At 39.9% G+C, this 16,681-nt stretch overlaps 1 protein-coding gene across 1 annotated transcript; it reads right to left on the bottom strand.

The window, feature by feature from the left end:
- Nucleotides 1-1,114: 1,114 nt before the first annotated feature.
- LOC109252199 (prolyl-tRNA synthetase associated domain-containing protein 1) lies at nucleotides 1,115-2,891 on the bottom strand. Its single transcript, XM_019424506.2, has 2 exons — nucleotides 2,701-2,891; nucleotides 1,115-1,636 (listed from the first exon to the last, which is right to left on the bottom strand). Exons 1-2 carry the CDS (start codon nucleotides 2,782-2,784, stop codon nucleotides 1,205-1,207), a joined length of 516 nt encoding a protein of 171 aa, XP_019280051.1. The 5' UTR covers nucleotides 2,785-2,891; the 3' UTR covers nucleotides 1,115-1,204.
- Nucleotides 2,892-16,681: the final 13,790 nt, after the last annotated feature.

The following is a 16,681-nucleotide window of genomic DNA, read 5'->3' as shown; positions in this document are numbered from 1 at the left end:
TAATGGAAAATATTTCTTACTCCCCATTTCTTAAATTCATTCTTTATAGAAACTCTGCCACAAGTAAACTTGTAGTTCTAATCATATATATCAAGAACTGACAAGTTTTTACTCTCATTTTGCCTTTAAGTAACACAAATTGGTACAGAGTACACTATCACTACCAGATGGAAATTACTTTTGACTGACCAAACAGGAAAATATGATTACCTCACGACTATCCCATTTGATTGTACTGGAGGAAAATGTGAAAATTTTCTTGACGAGATCTCTAGACTACTTGTGTAGTTTAGTCTACCTCAGACCTTCAACTAATGTTTTGTTTCAAGTGAAAAAGTATGTTTCTCCACAATTGAAGGGGGAAAGGAGTAAAATTTAGGACAGAAAAAACTTGTTCCAAGTATGTTTACATTTCTAACCTCTCAAAGACTAAACAGATCTTTCCTTAATCCTCATTCCCCAAAGATAACCACTATCAATAATTTAATCTATTCCTGTATTTTTTCTCTATGTACAATATATGTATAATTTCATACATGTTGTTTTTGCAAGTTGCTTTTTTCAAGTACAGTAAACACCCTAAAGATGTAAAATAGTTGATCTTAGTTAAACTAACCTTAATTTTGTTGTTAATCTACTCTTAATTGTGGAAGCCGTTCCTTTAATGAGTAGTTGTCATGGGAGAGATAGGAGGTGAAATCTGAGCTAAAACGACCTCAATACATTTTTTTTAAGTTATTTATTTATGGGGCGCGGGGAGGGGGGAGGAGTAGGGGCAGAGAGGGGAGAGAGAATCCCAAGCAGGCTTATGCTGTCAGCACGGAACATGATATGGGGCTCAAACCCATGAACTGTGAGATCGTGACCTGAAATGAAATCACGAATCATATGCTTAACTGACTGAACCACTCAGGAGCCCCTCAATACCTCTTTTCAAAAGCAGCTCCTTTTAGAGGGCATCTGGCTGGCTCAGTCAGTAGAGCATGTGACTCTGGATTTCAAGATTGTGAGTTTGAGCCCCACATTGGGTGTGTATTACTTAAAAGATAATTTTAAAAAGCAGCTCCTTTTAGATGAAATGTCCCTCCTAAAATTAGTCACCAAACCAAGGTGCTAAATATTCTTATCACTTTTAATGCTTTCTATAAATAAAAAATAAGAAAAACAACTTTCAGAAAGAAGTGTATTCTAAATATTAGTCCAATTAGTTTTTATCAAAATTTAGTATTATGGGATCATGTCCTGTCTTCTTCACAAATGTGAGAAAGTCTTCAGGGCTCAATCCCATGGTTGCAGCATTGGTCATTGGATGAAAGTACACCTTTTCATGTCCACCTTCCAGAAAAGCAGAATCCAGAACAAATTTCACATCTCCATCATCACAGAAGAGTGCCAAAGGTGTGGCACAGCCTTGGCCAACTTTTAGTTTTTCTAGCATGGCTGTTTCATCAGCAAACCGAAGATTTCCACTCCCAACACCTAACTGCTTAGCAAGATCATTTAAATTAACTTGTCTGTCATGAAGAACTGTCACCAGCCAATAGCCTTTTTTCTTCTTGTCTTTAAGGAATAAGTTCTTACTATGTGCTCCTTTCAAATGCTGGATATGAGGCATCATTTCTTCAACTGTAAATACCTGTAAAATATCACACGAAAAGTTTTAAAATAATGCATGTACACACTGCACATATACACAGCTATATGTACTCTGCTTGCTGGGTGAAAACAGCAAGGTTAGGGGAATACTCAATGCCATAGATTGTCACTGGTAGAGACCCATTTCCAGCCCGTTACCAAATAACACACCTTGCTACCTCAATCCCTACTGTGAGGACCTCTTAGGCCAGTTCTCTATTCAATGTGCTGGCCAAGCCCTCACATTCCTCAAGTGATTATTTTTTTCTTTAAGTTTCTGGTACTGAAAGTTTATAGCAGCCCAGATTCCTATTCCTTAGCATCCCATTACATCCAGACCATGTGGCAACCTCCACTTTACAAATCTATAACCACAATGAGAGTGGGAGAGCAGGGAAGACAATGAGACTCTGGACTAACAACATCAGAAGAGCTGGCAATATGCACAGGTAAAGAAGGGGGAGAGTTACGTGTACTATATAGGAGAGAAGGTCAGAAAAAATGATAAAAGTCTTGATGTTAAATGTGTAAGGTTGAAGACACTGTATTTGTCTACCCTTTAAAGGTCACCATATTTAGTTATCATTAGCTGTCATTCAGCCCTGGAATAAAAACTATGTCCCTGCACCACTCAAGTTACACTGGTATTGTGAAATGTTTGCAGATCTTCACATCAATATACTATGTTAATACCAAACACTGTAAGCTTGGTGTCCTGCTATATGCATGATGCCTGAAACATGGTAGGCACTACACAGTTTGTTGCCTGCTAACTATATACACATGAAGTGGACACACTGATCCAATATTCCAGAACAATTTAAGATGCACTAGTTTTCAGAATGTGACCAGGTCGCTCCAAGAGAAAAAAGCTCAAGTTTTCCCACGATAACATTAGTCCCGAGAGGCCTTTGATGTGCCTGTCGGGTCCCTTCTGTGCTCTGGAACCCGGGAAAGGTCCTAGAACGGTCGCTTCTGCGGCACATTCCCGCTGGGGCATCTGGTCTTCACGGCCCTGCCCAAGACCCCGCAGCGGAGCCCACCCCTCCGGCAGGAGCCCCTCACCTCCGGGTGCTCCACGACCTCTGTGCGGATGGCCAGGGCGCCGAGCCGCTCATCCAGCGCCGCCCGCAACTCGGCACCAGCCATGCTGCTGTCGTGGCCCGCAGACACTGGGCGGAAGAGCGCAACAAACAGGCGTGGCTTCCCGCGAGGCAGGCCGACTGGAGGCTGGAGCGGAAGTGCCTAGAGGGACCCGCGCGACCCCGGAAGCCCAGTGCGGCGCCTTCCGGAGGCAGGGTCCTGCAGGGCTCGCACCGCCTTCCTATGGACACCACTCCCTCTGGAAGTCGTCTTCTGGGACTGCTGTGCGAGACCTGCGGCGTTCCTTGTCCCGCGTTCCACAGGAGGAAGGCACCTGCCTTTTCATAGCCTTCCCTAACTCCTCTTGAGGTTCCCTAGGTGCAGCATATCTTTCATTTAAACAGAATCAGGACCACCTAACAAAGTTAAGTGTAGGGAGCTTTGGAGATCAGGCGAGTATGTGACCGTGGGCTGGCCCCAGGCAGAGAAGCTCCTTACCTCTTCCCCTGCCTTCGAAATGTACCTTCTGCCCACTGCTCCTGTACCGGGAGCCACTTAAAGGACATTGACTTGGGAGAGTAATGTGCTATTGAAACCATCGGGACAGTTTTTTGCCTGAAATTCCCTTAAGGCCTCTGTATAAACTCAAGATTCTGTCAGGTGCGTGCGAGATCACCGCTGTCCTGTGGCTGCTCAAGTCAAGCCTCCTATTAAGTTTCGTTGCTTATTAAACTTGTCACTAATTAGTATAGAATGGACTGCCTCTTTCTTCCAGTCTTTCTCCTCGCGTTTACTATGTGTGGGGAGAGGAGCAGTTTCAGATTTTACCTGAGGAACTTAGGAGGTTTTAAACCAAAAGGGAGAGAGGAGGGCTCCAAAATCCCTATTCTTCAACAACTTTTCAACTTTTCATTTATAAACTACAATTTTACATTTGACCTTTCCTGAAAGTTACTTTCCATATGATTCGATCACAAATAATTCACGATGGCAACTGCAGCTCACCTTTTTCAGAGGCAGTTTGCCTACCTCTTGGTGGGATGTTTTCCATTATCCTCTGAAACCCTCACTCACCACTTTTTTTCCCACTAGGTTTCTTTCTAAGAATCAAATTAGAAAGCAGAATAGGAAAGATCACCCATTTGAAGATATGGCATATCCCAAATAATTGTCCTTAAATATTTGAAGATGTTCAAGAAACCCCAAATCCAATCATGGTGAGCTAAGAGTAAACACGGGAAAGAAGAGTTGGAATCTGATTGTAACTAAGACATGTAAGTATGTCCAAAAGTAGGAACACATTAACCAAGGGTAAGATCTCCATGACAGCTGCAAAAGAGAACACAAAGAGCAAAAACTGGCATTTGCATCTCACACATTGTCTAGGCAATTGAATTTTCTGTCGTAGAAGTCTCTTTGGAAATGAACTGCCATCCATCAATTATTTGAGACACGAATTCTCCCCCCAACACACATCACACACACACACCCCTATAGCTACTCCATCACTGTTCATTTTCTAAAGTCCTTCCACTTCTTACCACTTCCATCACCCCAGCCTAAACTACTATCATTTTCCCACTTGATTGACACTAATGTTCTCTTAATTTAGTCTACTTGTGGTGGAATGACCAAGTATGCTGCTTTAAGCGAGTCTTAAAACCAAAGATTTTTATTATAAAATGGAGCCAAATCTGTCTATGGTAAAAGAACTTTATATCACTGCTTAAAAACTATCCTAACCCAGGGTTAATGCAGTAACTGCTTAAAAACTATCCTAGCCCAGGGTTAATGCAATATTTATCATGCATTATGTCAGCATTGTATTAATTACAAAAGAAATGCTATCCTCACTATCGTCCTTTGTCTTCAAGGCAAATACAATCTCAAATTTACACCAGACACAACATGAAACAGGTTATATTAAAAATGATCAGCATGAGCTTGAGGAACTAGATATCTAGTCACAGAACTTGAATTTAAAAATGTTATAGAAGTCTCACAATTCTAGGAGAGGGTTCATATCTGATAAATACATTTTATTGAATTATTTTACAAACAGGAAAAGAATAAGCAAGAAGTCTTGTGGCATTTCTACAAGAAAGTATTGAGGGAAAGACTTTTTGTCATTAGGAGGAGTGTGGATACTGGACAGAAAGGGACAGAATCTGAAATAGGGAGGTGGAAAATGGAGTTACACTAGGGTCCACGAAAACGGACCACATATAGGTCCACATATAGGTCTGCTCAAAGTAAAGAAATAACTACAACTGTAGCCTATCTGACAAAGGAAATAAAAAGGCCAAAACATTTATCAGCACCATGGGAACTGGGTATCATTGCATCTATTAGATGAAGTATGTTAGAGATCCCCATTACTGAGTGAAACAAAGGGCAATTCCAGGTCAGATAAGTTGAAAGCCATCCTAAGAAGCAGTACATATTCCAAAAAAGTGAAACAATCGGGGAAAAAATATTTGCTGCAATCTACGTCTCTTGAACATATCTTTTGGAACATCTCTATGTGCCACGCTCTCTGCTCTCAAAGACCTTAAAATCTGGCAAAGAGGACTGAAACATTCACAGAGAATAAATCCAAGAAAGTGTGACTAGTGCAACAATAGTAGCATAATGTGGGTGCTTTAGGAGCCCAGAGGAAGGGTGCTAAGACTGGGCAGGTGCACCAAGGAAAGCATTAGGGAAAGATGGCATCAGTTTGAAGAATAAGTAGGAGTCTGCAGAAAAAAAGAGGAAACCCAGGAGCTGAGAGATGGCGGAGGAAAAGCACAGTATGTCCTGGGGCAGTATGATTCATTGTGACAGTAGAGCAGAACTAGAAGCCTGTCAGTAGAAGACAAGGCGAGAAGTAGGCACAAAGAATCATTACCTGTTGTATTAAGGAACCAGGTATGTCCCACCATAAAGGGCCATGCAAAATAAATTAGGTGACATCTTCCTAGGGAATTCCATATTCTCAATCATGCTCTCAATATTTGAAAATATAGGGAAACACAATTTACTAAATGGAGAACATGAATTATAGAGGATAGACAACTTTTGCTTCTAAATACACATACCTATGTAACAGAGTAGCTTAAAAACTAATTAGTATTAGAATCGTTCCCTAAACCTATTTCACAAAAATTGGCTTCTAAAGGTCTATGGAAGAGGATTATTCCTAGGTCAGGAGAAGATGGAGGTTAGTTCCTAGATAAGCGAGGATCTAGGAGGAAACTGAAGTTTCCTCCAAGTCAGAAGAGAAGGTGAAGACCAGAGTGGGAAGGATGGAAGGGTAGAGAACAGTCCCTTTCTTGGCATTTTGTCCCTCCAGTGGGTAGCAAGATAGACACCCACTGTCAGTGGAAGGCAGTCCACCTGGGCCAGCACTGCCTAAGCAGATGAGGCACAAGTACATCTGAGCATCGTCGCTCAATGAGGAGCCATGACAAAAAAGACAATAACCCCACAGTCCAGTTCCCTGGCTCCTCCAGAGACTCAGGTTCCTGGATGATTCCGTGGAGAAGAGAGGAAATCTCAGTTGATAGCCTCAGGTTAATGTTCCTTGCAGCTCCAATATGTGGGGACATGGGCCATATTATATTCAACTCAAAATATGATTGAAGATCAGCTACAGGCTAAAGGTGTAATGATGAGCAAAACCAGGCAGAGCTTCTGCCCTGGTGGAGCAAACAGTATATTGCAGGAGACAGATATTAGTCAAATAATCACAGAAACAAGTGTTAAATTGCATGGGAGGCAAGTGCTAAAGACATATAAGCGATGCTAAGAGTCCATAATCAGGGAAGCCGACCTTGTCTGGGGACGGAGGAGCAGATCAAGGAAGGCCTCTCTGAGGAAGTGAAGCTTAAACTGAAATCTGAAAGGTGAGTAGGAATTAAGAGGGCAGAGAGAGAAGAGTGAATCAGGCAGAGGAAACAGCATGACCCTGTGTGCAAGGGTGAGAGGAAGCAAACCAAGGAAAAGGCATTGGAAGAGGGTCAGTGGGATTGGCGTGCAACAGGCAAGGGGAGGAGAGTCATGGCTCCATTTCACACACAATGGGGGTGGGAACTAAAATTCTCACCTGCTAAAAATACATTTCTCAAAGTGGTTATCTCTGGCTAATGGAACTGCAAGTATTGTAAAAATGTTTCTTTGTAGTTCTATCTTCTGAAAATTTCTATGTTGAACATATGTTATTTTTATAACGGAGGGGGGAATCAATAAGGTATTAAAAATAAAGAAATGCAAACACGTCTCCACAAATAAGATCACATGAAGCTATTTTCAACAAAGACTTCAAAACAGAAGAAAGTTACAGTGTAAAAAAATTAGTAAGTGGGCAGACTGAATTTAATTACCCCTAAGTTAAAATATGAAACGGGTGAAAACATTCAGTTTTCCTGCCTGGAAAAATATTGGTTTCATACAACATAAACAAAACAAAACACATGTAGTAGATGACAGCCGATTAAGCAGAGAAATAACATGTTTCCTTTTTGTTCACTTTCAACACTCATTTTAAGTTAGGTGGTCATAAGGAAGATTTGCTCTGGACGCAGAACTGCTTCCAGACGCTGACCTGAGCCCCAGGCCCTGCTGCAAACACCTCGTGAGTAATCCTGGCCTCCTGACCCTAGGCAGCAATTACTGTCATTCAGGATCCCCTGCCGAGGGAGGCCTGGCCAGCGAAGTGAGCTCCGTGCTAGCTGCTCTGCAAACCAGTTCTAACTTTCTGGACGAAGTGAACTTTAGATCACTAGATTAATGAGTGGAGATGAAAAGAGCTTTATATTCAGTGTTATTACGTGGTCTGTAGGCAGTTCTCACAGCAAGCCAAGAAAATTGATTTCTCTACAAAAGTACTATAACATAGATTATTTTTTCCTACCTTGCATAGGGACTTGGGATATTTTAAGTCTAGCATTTCAGAATAATTAATTTGATTGGATACGGTTCAAGGAACTACTTTGGAATTTTTGTCCTTGCCTTACTGGCTAACAAGAGAAATTTCCCATGATTTTAATACATTAAATTAACTTGCAAGTGGAATATGTTTGCAAAAATTTCAATAAAAATATAACATTGAGACCAGAAATCACATATTATTCCTCTACTCCTGCTGATTTGATTTACCTATTTATGGCGAATGTTGATTTGAGTAAATATTAATAAGCACATTTTTGAAATGTACTGGATGTAACGTAAGAACAAAAAGGGCCAGTTCGATCAGAAAGAACCTCCTATTCACTATATCTCCAAAATATAAAATAACTAGTTTTTTCAGAGTATAAAAATATTGTTTAATGTTTTTAACAATTTGTATGTATTTATTAATTTAAAAGTTTATTTATTTATTTTGAGAGAGAGGGTGAGAGGCCATGTGAATAGGGGGAGGGACAGAGAGAGAGAGAGAGAGAGGGAGAATCCCAAGCAGGCTCTGTGCTGTCAGCATGGTGCCTGATTCAGGCTCAGTCTTAGGAACCATGAGATCATGATCTGAGCTGAAATCAAGAAATCAAGAGTCAGATGCTTAACTGACTGAAGCATCCAGGTACCCCATGAATTTATTTTTTAAATAAATGTTATATAATCATACTTAAAAATAAATACAAAAGTTAAAAATATATGTGTTTTTACCAAAAAAAAAAAAATTAGATCACACACACAAAAAAGATTAAAAATATTTGTCACAGGAGCACCTGGGTGGCTCAGTCGGTAAAGCATCCAACTTCGGCTCAGGTCATGATCTCACAGTTTGTGAGTTCAAGCCCCGCATCGGGCTCTGTGCTGATAGATCAGAGCCTGGAACCTGCTTCAGATTCTGTATCTCCCCCTCTCTCTGCCCCTCCCATGCTCATACTCTGTCTCTCTCTGTTTCTCAATAATAAGTAAACATCAAAAAATTTTTAAAAAATATCTGTCACAGGTATTATACATATATTCACATCACACATATAATGTGTATGTAAATTCTATATAATGCTGTTTATTTCTAATTTTACCTGATCAAGACAGAATTATACAACATATGATATTTTATGATCTGCTTTTTATTTTCACCCAATAGGTATCTTTTCAAGTCAGTAGAGATCAACATTGTTACTGGCAATGTTTCTTTAGTATTCTACTTATTCACCCAACCCCAAATTTGGAAATGTCCAATGTCCAATGACTTACATGTAAATAATTTCAAAATTTTCCATATTATAAATAAGTCTATCATAAATATCTATATTCCTATATCTATGTTTGCGTAATTATTTTTTCCATAGAATAAATCCCCAGAGACTGCAAAGTTACACAATTTATACATTTAAATTGATAGCTATTGTCTATTGCCCTCTAGAATGGTTTTATCAATTTACAGTATAAGAATGTTCTATTCTCCACATGTTAATTAACAGTTATTTGATTACCAGAGTCAAGGATATTAAATAAGCAAATATGCTTTTGCACTGTTTTTAATTTTAGGAAAAATACAAGTATCAATATTATGCTTACTGATGGAGGATGATATATCTATACATATCAAATATCAACTTAATGCCATCAAGATAAAATATAAACTTCTCCACTAGACTGTAGGGAGAAGTAAGTTCAGAAGAGTGCAGCAATTTTTGTCTGCTGTGCTCCTGATGACAGGCAGACTCCCAAGAGAAAGGAACTTGAGTTTGCCCCACGTTCAGTGATCAGATCCATCTCCCCTTCAGAATCTGAATGTGTAAAGGGGTAGAAAAAGAGCCAAAATTGCATGGAAAGAGCTCCCTTCACAGGAAAGAACTTCAAGAGTAGGGAAGAAATGTTCCTAATTTACATTCCTAATTGTTTATATATTACTAATGTGTTTCCAGTTGTAGCTTTTCTTTTAATTTTGTTTTTAGTATCTTTAAATCTTTTTTTTAAATGTTTATATTTATTTTTGAGACAGAGAGACAGAGCATGGGCAGAGAGAGAGGGAGACACAGAATCCAAAGCAGGCACCAGGCTCTGAGCTGTCAGCGCAGAGCCCGACACGGGGCTCAAACCCACGAACCATGAGATCATGACCTGAACCGAAGTCGGATGCTCAACTGACTGAGCCACGTAGGCACCCCTTTAGTATTTTGATAGTATAATATTTAAAATATTTATCTACAGTTGACCCTTACCACCACCCACCCCCACACAGTCAAATATTCATGGACAACTTTTGACTCCCCCAAAACAGCTACCAATAGTCTATTGTTGACCGGAAGCCTTACTGATAACATAAACAGTGGATTAGCACACATTTTGTAGGTTATATGTATCACATACTGTATTCTTACAATAGAAGAAAATATTATTAGGAGAGTCATAAGGAAGAGAAAATATATTTACAGTACTTCACTGTATTTATTTTAAAAAATCCACATGTAAGTGGACCAGTGCACTTCAAACCTGTGTTGTTTAAGGGTCAACTGTAGTCTAATCTAGGTTCTCAAAGTGTAATCCCCAGATCAGTACCACTGTCATCTGTGACATTACCAGTGACAGCTCACCTTATATCTATAGACTCAGAACTCTGGGGGGTGGGCCAGCAATCTGTGCTTCACCCACTAGTTTAGGTGATCCTGATGCCTCCTCAAGTTTGAGAACTGCTGGTATAATCTAACAGTTTTCCCCTTATAGTTTTTGGTTTTGGAATTATGATTAGAAACGTTTTCCCCACCTAAGTTTATGGAGAATATCATTTACATTATCTTCTAATTTTTGTTTAACATTTGAACACTTAATACATATAGACTTTCCCACCACAGGAATGTAATCTCCAAGAGGACAAGAGTCTACATCTATTTTATTTCTCTCTTTTATCCTAAAACTGTGATGGGTACATGATGGGTTCATAATATATATTTATAAATTATTGAATTAACTCTCTAATTTTGGTGGAAGATGAGAAAATACATTTATAGCCTGAAGCAATAAATATCAGGAAACTATAGTTAGCCTTTCACTTGTCCTGGGTGGCTTAAAATAGCAATTGGCAATCCTAATTACAATACACTTAATCAATGTGTGCTCAGTGGTCATGTATTAGAGTTGTAATTCTTAGTGGCATTACATTTTTGGCACTGGCTCCTAAAAGAATTTAAAAGCTTGTAGGATGCTGAGTTCTATTAAGAAAAATTACCCAAAACTTGGAAATAAGTGAAGGGATTACTGTTTGCCCTTTCGGTGTCCTGCTGGGTTTTGTTTAGCAGGCACTCACTTCTAGGGATTATCTGATTCTCTAGGAATGTTCACCTTTTTGACTTGGTATTTATTATTTTTTAGTATACAGGTATTGTATAACTCTGTAAGGGTAGATCTTAACGTGTAGAAAACAGATAGTAAGGTAAATGAATTTTGTCCCAAAGAGATGCAAATGATTTTTGTCCCACAGAAAAGATAACCCCAAAAGTTATAGCTTTATTGTGCTTTAGGATATTAACCAATTTTGTATCTAAATTAGCAATCTTGGGGCACCTGGGTGGCTCAGTCAGTTAAGTGTCCGACTTTGGTTCAGGTCATTTTCTCACAGTTCATGAATTTGAGCTCTGCGTCTGGCTCTGTGCTGACAGCTCAGAGCCTGGAGCCTGCTTCAGATTTTGTCTTCCTCTCTCTCTGCCCCTCCCCTGCTCTCTCTTTCTCTCTCTCTTTCTTTCTCTCTCAAAAATAAATAAACATTAAAATAATTTTTAAAAATAAATTAGCAATCTTGTTCAAGCATTCATTCTCTCAGTAAGGTCTGAGGATCTAATGTATAAAAATGTGGCTCTAGTTTATAATGCTGTATGTATGTATGTATGTATGTATTTTTTAATGTTCATTTCTTTTCTTTTTTGAGAGAGAAAGAGACAGAGTGTGAGCAGGGGAGGGGCAGCGATAGAGGGAGACACAGAATCTGAAGCAGGCTCCAGGCTCTGAGCTGTCAACATAGAGCCTGACACGGGGCTCAAACACACAAACTGCAAGATCATGACCTGAGCTGAAGTTGGACACCTATAATGCTGCATTTATGATTGAAATTTGTTCCCACCAAAAAATAAATAAATCAATAAAGGTAAAAAAATAAAGGTGATGGATGTGTTAATTAACTCAATGGAGGGGAATACTTTCACAATGTGTATGTATATCAAATTATCACGTTGTACATTTTAAATATCTTACAGTTTTGTCAATTATACCTCATTAAAGCCAAAGAGAATAAAATCAAAGACCCTATAGCAAAAAACATTTTAAGGAGATGTAATTGTGTATATAAATAAATCAGTGAAGTTGATGAGACTCAAGAGGAAACCCACAGAAAAGCTTTATGTAATTTGGATGCTAGTGATAAAGAGAGAACTATCTCATTTTTGATGAAAATCCAATGCAGGTATCTTTAATCAGTACCGGCATAGCTCTTATTAGAGGTTACTGGAGACTAATATCATGTTTTCCACTCAAAACATACAAAATTGTTTCTCTTACTGTTTTCCATAAAGAGTTTTAATAGCAGTGGTAATATTAATGGAAACAAAGATTTACTACATATCACGGAGTACAGGTTGATATCAAATTAAACTAAAAAATGCTTATATTCATATGTTCAAAAGGTAAAATTTCAAGGCTGAATAAGACCCTAAAGATCTTCAATTCAAGTTCTTCAAAGGTGGAAGTGGTTAAGAAACAGCATTGGAATGAAACAGACTTGAATTTAGGTCCCTCTCACCAATCACTAAGGATGTGACCTGGACAGGTTATTTAAGTTTCCCAGGGATAATGCACCCCCTCTGGTCTGTTAAAATGTTGTGCAAAAATAAGACATTCAGTCTTGCAGGACTGAATCAGATGATGGAGATAAAACATTAAAAACAATGCCTCATCCTGGGACGCCTGGGCAGCTCAGTCGGTTAAGTGACTTCAGCTCAGGTCATGGTTTCACGGTTCGTGGGCACGAGCCCCACCATGAGCCCCTAGTCTGACAGTCCGGAGCCTGCTCGGGATTCTCTCTCTCTGCCCCTCCCCAACACGTGCATGCTCACAAGGGCTTTCTCTCAATAAAACAAACAACTCTAAAACAAACAAACAAACAAACAAAACACCCAAAGGACATGAGAGGAAGTGGAATAGGATCCCTTCTGCATCCCTCCCCTTTTCCAACAATTTAGTCCTAAAGCCATTAGGGATGAGAGCAAGGTAGGCATCCACAGATGTAGGGCAATAATCTGGTGGAGGGGCGGTCTGGTGGCTCTGCATGGGTATAAGATTAGATTACAGAAAAGTTGCAAAGACAGGGGAGAGAGTTCCCAAATGTCCTTCATTCAGTTTCCCCTAATGTTAACATTTTACATCCAACCAGGATGAAGAGGATATCCACTTCAAGGGCAGATTGGCCTGGGACTCCAAGCTGAAGAGAGGCAAGGAAAACATAAGCTCACGGATGGGGATGGGAGCCAAAGTGAAGATTGGTTTCATGCAAGGAAATTGCTCAAATAATTAAATATGTTATGGTTGATGAAAGTCAGTTTCTCACTGCCAAAAAATGAAGTTTACAAAGGTGGAAAAGGAAGAGACTAGGCTGAAACTTTAGTCTTAGATTGGAATTGGTGAGATTAGTAAGAAGTCATGGTTTTCAATGTATATGGATGGAAATGTGTGCATATGTGTGTGTATATTCCCTAGCTTTGTCCACAGAGAAAGCTTGAGAGCAGAGACAAAGAGCACACCTAACATCCAGGACTTAGATTGTAAATATCATTCTCCACTGAATGGAACTAGAACTTCCAGTTTTAGGCATTATTCTGGAGAAAGAACTGAACTGGCAAGCAGAGGTGTATGCACAAGAATATTCACTGTGGGACACCTGACTGGCTCAGTCGGTAGAGCCTGCAATCTTCATCCAGGGGCTGTAAGTTTGAGTCCCATGTTGGGTGTAGAGGTTACTTGAAAATAAAATCTTAAAAAAAAAGAATATTCATTGCAATTTTTTTTATAAGTTAAATACTAGAAACAACCCATATATGTAGCTGTGTAAGTATGGCACTTATAGACAATGGAATATTTCACAGTCATTTAAAAAGAATGATATGGGGCACCTGGGTGGCTCAGTTTGTTAAGCCTCTGACTCTTGATTTTGGCTCAGGTATTGATCTCACGGTTCATGGGATTGAGCCCCACAGCAGGCTCTGTGCTGACAGCATGGAGCCTGCTTGGGATTCTCTCCTTCTCTCTCTGCCCCTTCTCCCAAAAAACCCCAAAAAACTTTAAAAAGAATGATATAAATCTATGTTCACCAGTATGGAAGGTTTCCATTATATACTTCTGTAATGATAAACAACAGCTTTTATACTATGAATCTTATTTATATAAAATTGCATGTGTACATGTATTTATACACAGAGATACAGGGAATGATGTTCACCAAAATAATAAAAGTGGTTACTTCTGGATAGGTAAGATTTAGGATTTGATTCACTTTCTTTTTTTAAAATAAACTAGGGGGCACCTGGGTGGCTCAGTTGAGTGTCCAGCTCTGGATTTAGGTTCAGGTCATGATCCCAGGATTTGGGGTTGAGCCACATTGAGATTCTCTCTCTCTCCCCCTCTGCCCCTCTCCTCTGCTTGCACACACGTGCTCTCTCTCTCTAAAAAACAAAAAGGAGATGTTAACAAAATGCTTTAAAATTTGGAATAAATTAAGATTACAGAAAAGTTGCAGACAGTAGAAAATTCCCACATGGCCTTCACCCAATTTTCTCTAATGTTTACGTGTTATATTAACCATGATACATTTGTGAAAATCAAGAAGTTAACACTGGGGTACTACAATTAACTACAGACTTTATTCAGATTCCACTATTTTTTCCACTAATGTGCTTTTCTGTTCCAGGATTGTATCCAGGATTCCACATTGCATTTGGTCATGTCTTCTTAGTCTCTTCTGATCTCTGATAGCCTTTTCTTGCTTTTCATGACCTTGTCAGTTTGAAGAATTCTGCTCAGATATTTTGTAAAATGCTCTTCAATTTGGGTTTGTCTGATGTAGTCCCCATGATTACAGAGTTGTGAGTTTTTGGAAGGATACTACAGAGATGAATGTCCTCATCATATCATTTCAGGGGACATGTGATATCAACATGACATCATTGCTGATGTTCACCTTGATCAGTTGGTTAAGGTGGTGTTACTGTTTTTCCCTTTCCATATTCTAGTCTTTGGAAGCAAATCACTAAGTTCAGCCCTCACTCAAGAGGAGAGGAATTAAGCTTAACCTCCTAGTGACAGTTATATACATGTATTATATAGAATTCTTCTGTAGAAAGGATTTGTCCCTTCTCCCCTATTCATTCATTCATTCATTCATTCATTCATTCATATCAGCATGAATGCATGTATACTTATATGATACTTTGGGTTATAAATCTAATACTATTTTATTTTGTTGCTCAAACGTTTCCAACTTTGGCCATTGGGAGGTCTTTCAGGTTGGCTCCTCTGCTCTTTTAAAAACTGCCCTCATTCTTTTGTTTGCTTTTTAGCCACTTTCTTTCTATATTTGGGGGGGGGGGGGGTACTGTGTGAACTTTCTACCTTAGTATTATCTTAATTAGAAAAGTATCGATTATTTTCACTTAAAATTGGGGAAAAAAGATATGACCTCTACTTTGGTATTCTACCAATGAACTTCTGCTTGTTTTTCAAGTGCTCGGTAAAGCAAATAAGAGAGCAAAGAACAATTTCTTGCAGAAATTGCACTGCAGTGGATGTTTGTAAATGTAAGTGAAATGATAGAAAATGGAATGAACTTTTATAGTTTTCAAGTGTTTGGGTGTCAGGTTCATTTAAAAAAAAATTCCAGGACAGAGGTTTCCATTCAGTCATTCAGCCACACTAATTGCACACCTGTGGCAGGCACTGGAAAGACAAAAATGAAAAAGGGGAGAGGGGGCATGAGTTAAGAGGCCAAATTTTGGGAGGGAGGTAACAGTAAGTATGCTTTTGAGTAAGAAACTCTTCTGTACCATATCATTAGCCTAGGGTAGTGTTAGACCTTGAGGACAGAGATAAAACAATACTTATACACTTGAGAAGTGGTGGAGGTTGTGGTCAAGGGGACAGGCCAAAAGACATAATGTCCATTCAAGGTGTGGAAATGCTCTGGGAGGAGGCTGTAATATTCGCAACAGCAAACCCTTATTATGAACCAGGTATTATTTTTTTAACTTTTTTTAAAATTTATTTTTGACAGAGACAGAGTGCGAGCGGGGGAGGGGCAGAGAGAGAGGGAGACACAGCATCCGAGGCAGGCTCCAGGCTCCCAGCTGTCAGCACAGAGCCAGACGCGGGGCTCGAACCCACGAACCCGGAGATCATGACCTGAGCCGAAGTTGGACGCTTAACGAGGGAGCCACCCAGGCGCCCCTGAACCAGGTGTTCTTATAAACCTTACTGCTATTCTATGAAGTAGCTGCTGTCATTGCCAGAGTGCAGAACCGAAGCACAGAGTTTACATAACGTCCCCAAGCCTACGCACAGGGAAGGAGCTGACACAGGAACCAGCTCTGGGTATCCATAAATCAGGCGACATTTGAAAGAGAACGCCCCTAACTGAATATACAAACTGGTTCTATCACCACTTTCCTCGCATTTTTTCCTTCTTGTTAGCTATGTGTCTTTCAAAAGCGTATTATTTCTCCACACTTCAGCACCAAGGCCCCTCAAACCCCAGGGTAATAGTAACTTCTCAGAAATGGAAGGGAAGTGTACAAGTGATTGCCGACGACGCGCGCGGCTGATCCACGGAGGCGGCCACTGGTTGAAGTAGCGCTTACCCACCCCCCCACCCCCCACTCCGCGGCCTCCAACGGGGCACCTCTGGCAACCCCAGTCCTCGCCGGCGCAGCCACTGTGTCTGATTCTGACTTCCGAATTCCGGAGAGGACCGCTTCCGGCGGTACCGGAAGTGTCACGGGGA

The sequence above is a fragment of the Panthera pardus genome, unplaced genomic scaffold (genome assembly GCF_024362965.1).
Source record: "Panthera pardus isolate Hobbes unplaced genomic scaffold, ASM2436296v1 HiC_scaffold_25, whole genome shotgun sequence".
In the NCBI taxonomy this organism is placed as follows: Eukaryota; Metazoa; Chordata; class Mammalia; order Carnivora; family Felidae; genus Panthera; species Panthera pardus.
Note: the sequence above shows the minus strand (reverse complement) of the source record. Positions and strands in the feature narration are given on the sequence as shown.